Source organism: Crocuta crocuta, unplaced genomic scaffold, assembly GCF_008692635.1.
Source record: "Crocuta crocuta isolate KB4526 unplaced genomic scaffold, BGI_CrCroc_1.0 scaffold978, whole genome shotgun sequence".
NCBI classification, from domain to species: Eukaryota; Metazoa; Chordata; class Mammalia; order Carnivora; family Hyaenidae; genus Crocuta; species Crocuta crocuta.
In genome coordinates, this window is record NW_027530876.1 from 401,930 (window position 1) to 406,479 (window position 4,550).

At 62.4% G+C, this 4,550-nt stretch overlaps 1 protein-coding gene across 1 annotated transcript in view; it reads left to right on the forward strand.

Moving 5' to 3' along the window:
• The window catches only part of ABCD1 (ATP binding cassette subfamily D member 1), an 18,791-nt gene extending 16,097 nt beyond the window's left edge, over window positions 1-2,694 (forward strand). The window contains exons 9-11 of the mRNA XM_077769603.1: window positions 2,091-2,175; window positions 2,426-2,551; window positions 2,685-2,694. Of these exons, the coding sequence (XP_077625729.1) occupies window positions 2,091-2,175; window positions 2,426-2,551; window positions 2,685-2,694 (221 nt within the window). The remainder of the gene's footprint in view (window positions 1-2,090; window positions 2,176-2,425; window positions 2,552-2,684) is intronic.
• The last annotated feature ends 1,856 nt before the right edge of the window (window positions 2,695-4,550 follow it).

Sequence of the window (4,550 nt, forward strand, 5' to 3'; positions counted from 1 at the left end):
CAGCGGGGACCAGCCGCCACCCCCGCCCCTGCCTTCCTCTTGCCCCCGAGGGATAAAGATAGCCCGCGTGTCCAGGAGTTCAAAGTGCTAGGTGTCCTGGAAAGCCCCAGCCGCCTGACGAACCTGAGGTCACAGGACAAGGGAAGCCAGGCACAGCGGGAGGCATGCGGTGGGGGTGCTCGCTTTCGGCCCAGGACACCCTGTCCTGGCTGTCGGGCTCCGGGGCAGGAAGGGCCCTGTGGGCAAGGCAGGGAGCCGGGGCTTTCCCTGACGATGAAGGGGGGTGACAGGTCGAGGGAGAAGACAGAGCATGGGTGTGAGCGGCACACGGGGAGCGGGACGCCTGCATTTCCGCCTTGAGCCTGGGAGGTGCTGTCCCCTGGGAAGGAGACCGTGGCGGTGGAGGGACAGGCTGGTAGCGCCCATTGTGCCCAGAAGGGAGGAGGTGAGGAGGGCTGCGGAGCTGCTGGGAGGAAGGGGAGGTGGGGCTGGGGCTGGGCTCGCTTCTCTTCTTGAAATCTGAGAGCCTGGGCTCCACTTCTTGCCTCAGCCTGACCTTAAGCGATGACCTCACCTCTTGAGGCTCTCAAGAGGGGGACAGAGGGGGACAGGGACCCGTTCCCTTCGCGCCAGCATTAAACAAAACAAATCCTGTAAGGACTCACAGCAGTTTTTTGGGGAACAGCAGGTGATTCTCGAGGCTTCTTCTCCGATGTCACCTGTGTCGGAAAGGGGCCTGGAGGTGGTGGATTTGGTGGGGCAGCTCCTCCCGGGCCTACCCTGGTTGCTGTGGTCACCCCCAGGCTTCGTCCCAGCTTCTCTGGGTCCTGCTCGGCCCTTTGCTTTCCCAGCGGCCCCACGCTTGGGAGGGCACCCCTCCTCCTCTCTTCTGTGGCGCCCCTGAGTGCACTGGGACCCTGAAGCCTACCCTCACAACCTGTGAGCGTTGAGTTCAGCTATGAGCAGCAGAACCCCCTTCCCCGAATGGTGGCTCAAAGCAGTCACAAGTTTATCTTAACTGTGACACGGAAGTCCTGAGGAAAGCAGGCCTTAGTTGATGGAGGCAGCCCCGCTCTGTGAAAGGCCCCTCAGGTCACTCAGCTATGTTAGCCTCCGCTACCAAAGCCACCTCCTGGTCCAAGATGGCTGCTCCGGCTATTACATAACACCCCAGGCCATAGGTTGGAGAAGGGGGCGGTGGGGGAGAGGCAAGGGTATGTGCCGTCTATATAAGAAAGTTCCAGAAGCTGCCACGTGTGTAACACACTCAATACCCCACTGGCCAGAATTCAGTTACACGGTCACCCCTCACCTCAAGGCAAGCTATGGAGTAGAGGCTTTCCAGTGGCTGGGCACACGCCCTTTCAGAACTTCTAGTCCTAGGGGAAGACAGAGTGGAGGTAGGAGACGAGTTGTTTCTGCTCAGACTCGCTGAGGCACTGGCACCAAGCAATGACAGAAACACCCAGTCCCTGCAGGTGAGGACCCTTCAGGAGACACTGCTCCAGCCGTCTGTGGGCCCGTGCTGTGACCGTCNCAACAGAGACGGACCGTCTCCCGGCTCTGGAAGCCAGAAGCGCCACATCCACGGGTTGGGAGGCTCGGTCCCTTCTGGGGGCCGTGAGGGAAGGGCCAGTTCGAGGCCCGTCTCCTTGGCGTGGAGGTGGCGGTCTTCTCCCGTGCCTTCACACGGCCCTCCCTCTGTGCGTGTCCGTTTCCAAATGTCCCCTTTTTATGACACGGTCCTCCTGGCTTGGGGCCCGCCCTCGTGACTTCCTGATAACTATCCCGTCTGTAAAGACCGCGTCTCCAAGTAAGGTCACGTTCTGAGGTCCTATGGCTGAGGATTGCCGCATACCTTTCCCTGGAGGGGCCACAATTCTGTCACAAGTCTTTTTTGACTATTAAAGTCTTACCTACAGTTAGGTAAGTGGGCAGGACGCATGTACCCAGTGGCCAGCCTTCTCCAGAGTCAAATGTACCCCCGTATCGCACTCTCACTAGCCCTCCCCCCGCCCCTGGGTCTGGGTCCCTGCTGATGTTGCCCAGCCCTTGCTGAATGGAACAGAACCCCCTTGTGCCCTGGCCAGGTTGGGAAGCCGTGTGCGACTGGAAGGATGTGCTGTCGGGGGGTGAGAAGCAGAGAATCGGCATGGCGCGCATGTTCTACCACAGGTGAGCTGGGCAGCCCGGGGCGCTCAGGCTCCCTCCGGCACTGAGCCCGCAGCAGAGATGAAAGGGCAGCCTGGGGGGATCCCAGGTCGCTGGGTGGGACAGCCAGGTAGGTGCCCTGGGGCCATTAGGAGTCCTCACCCCGGGCCCAGATTGGCCTCAAGAAGCAGAATGGAGATTCGCACCGTGGGGGGCAGGCCAACGCTTCTGCGAAGGAGGGTCCACAGCCTAGTGCGTTGGGCCCTGCCCCCAGACCCAAGTACGCCCTCCTGGATGAATGCACCAGCGCTGTGAGCATCGATGTAGAAGGCAAGATCTTCCAGGCGGCCAAGGACGCCGGCATCGCGCTGCTGTCCATCACCCACCGGCCCTCCCTGTGGTAGGTGCCCCCCCTTCCCGCCCGCATTCAGCACCCCTGGGACATGGCAGCTGGGGGGCGGAGGGTGGGTAGGGCTGCCTGTCCCTGCACCCCCTTCCCTGGGCAGGGCGGGTGGCCCTTTCTTCTCTTCCAGGAGGAGGTGAGGGGTGGAGGTGAGGCCCCAGCTCACACTGCCAGCCAGTCTGTGCAGAGCCTTGCGTCTGTGGGGCCCTGCTCTCCTGGCACTGTGGTCCCCCTCATTCCCTCCCCTTCTGCCCCTCGGAGACCCCACAGGCCACCTGTTGCTACTGCCCAGATGGCCCACCGAGGCTCCCGTCCCACGGGCTGCCCTTCCTGCCATGGAAATGGGCGAATGGGGCCCACAGGCAGACAGGGCCCCTGGTGGGAACCCCTTCTCCCTTTCCAAGAGCCCTCGGGAGGAAGAACTGCACAGCATTTCTTAGCAAGCGATGATGAGAATGTAGTTCCTGCCCTCCTCGGCCCGTAGCCTTCTTTCCTTCTAATTTATTGGGTGTATTGGATTCCTGTTTGTAGCCATCCCGACTGCCAACACGAGCACCCTGCCGGCACCGGAGGCGGCCCGGGCCACCGTCCTTCCGCAGGTGGCCTAGCCATTGAGCCAGCCCCCAGAGGCCCACACTGCCAGCCCCCTCCAGGGGGTGGGGGTTGCAGACCAACTGAACGGGGAACGGGTACTGGGGCTGCCGGGCGTGAGGGCGCCTGTGTGCCCAGCTCAGTGCCAAAGAGGGGTCAGCCAGGGGAGCTGTCTCTGCAAAGCCAGCGCCCGCCCAAGAGGGGGACCCCACCACAGCCACCACCGCATGTGCCTTTCCAGGCCCTCAGCCCTCCGGCCGGGGAGCCTCCCTCAATCCCTCAGTAAAAGCCTCCCACAGAAAGTGCGATCCCGTCTCCTAGCCTGTTTGTGCAGCAGGGCTTGGGGAGAGGTGGGGCGGGAGCATCAGGTCGCCTGGGATAGAAGGACTAACCTTGACCCCCACCCGAACACACAGCTCAGCGGCTCAGCGTGTTCTCCAGGGGACATGCCCGGGAGGGAGATTTAGCAACATCTGCCAAACTTATTGGCTGCCTGCAAACCGGAGTCTCGTGCAATCCCAGGCACAGTACTGGGGTGGAGAGGAGGGGGCTGGCACCCAGTCCCTGCAAGAGGAGCTTTGAGAGAGCTACTCTGGGAAAAGCAGCCAGCTGCAAAGTGGGCAGGGCCAGGGGCCCACAGAGGAGGAAGCGTCCTGGTGCTGCTGGCCGAGGGGCAGCAGGGAAAAGATGGTTCTAGACCTTCTAGGAGGAGGGAAAGCTTGTGCAAAAGCCCAGAGGTGAATCAGGAGCCAGACGCAGGGCGTCAACGTGACGCGGAGGGCAGAGGAGGGGAGGGGCTCGGGCCATGCTGGGGAGCCTAGATTTACTTCGGAGGCGACGAGAAGCCACCGAAGGGTTTTCAGCAGGTTGGAGGCAGGCCACATGCAGTTACGCTTCTAGTAGGTGAGTGCAGGACTGTTTGGAAGGAGGCAAGAGCGCACAGCCTGGTCCCCGTCCCCTGCGGGTAGCCAGGGACATGGAGTGGCCATTGTGGCAGGCTAAGCATGGGGCTGCCATACCACCCGGCACGTCCACCCCTGGCTTAAACCCAAGCAGACTGAAAACAGGTGTTGAGCCAAACACTCAGATGTGAACGTTCATGGTGGTGCTGTTGATAATCCAAAACCGGAAGCAACCCAAAAGCCCGTCGATATCAGTGGACAGAACGCGGCGTGTCCGCGTGACGGCCTGCCACTCGGCGGGAACGAGGGATGGAGGTCTGGCCCCTGCTGCACCAGGAAGGGACCCGGAGGACGTGGCGGGCTGCGAGGAGCCGGACGCAGGAGCTCGCATGCTGTACGACGGCACTGATAGGAGATGTCGGGGACGGGCAAGTCCCTGGCCGACGGGTGGGTGCGGGCGGCTGGGGCGGGGAGGGGCCGGCGGGGAAAGGGAAGGGGGCGCG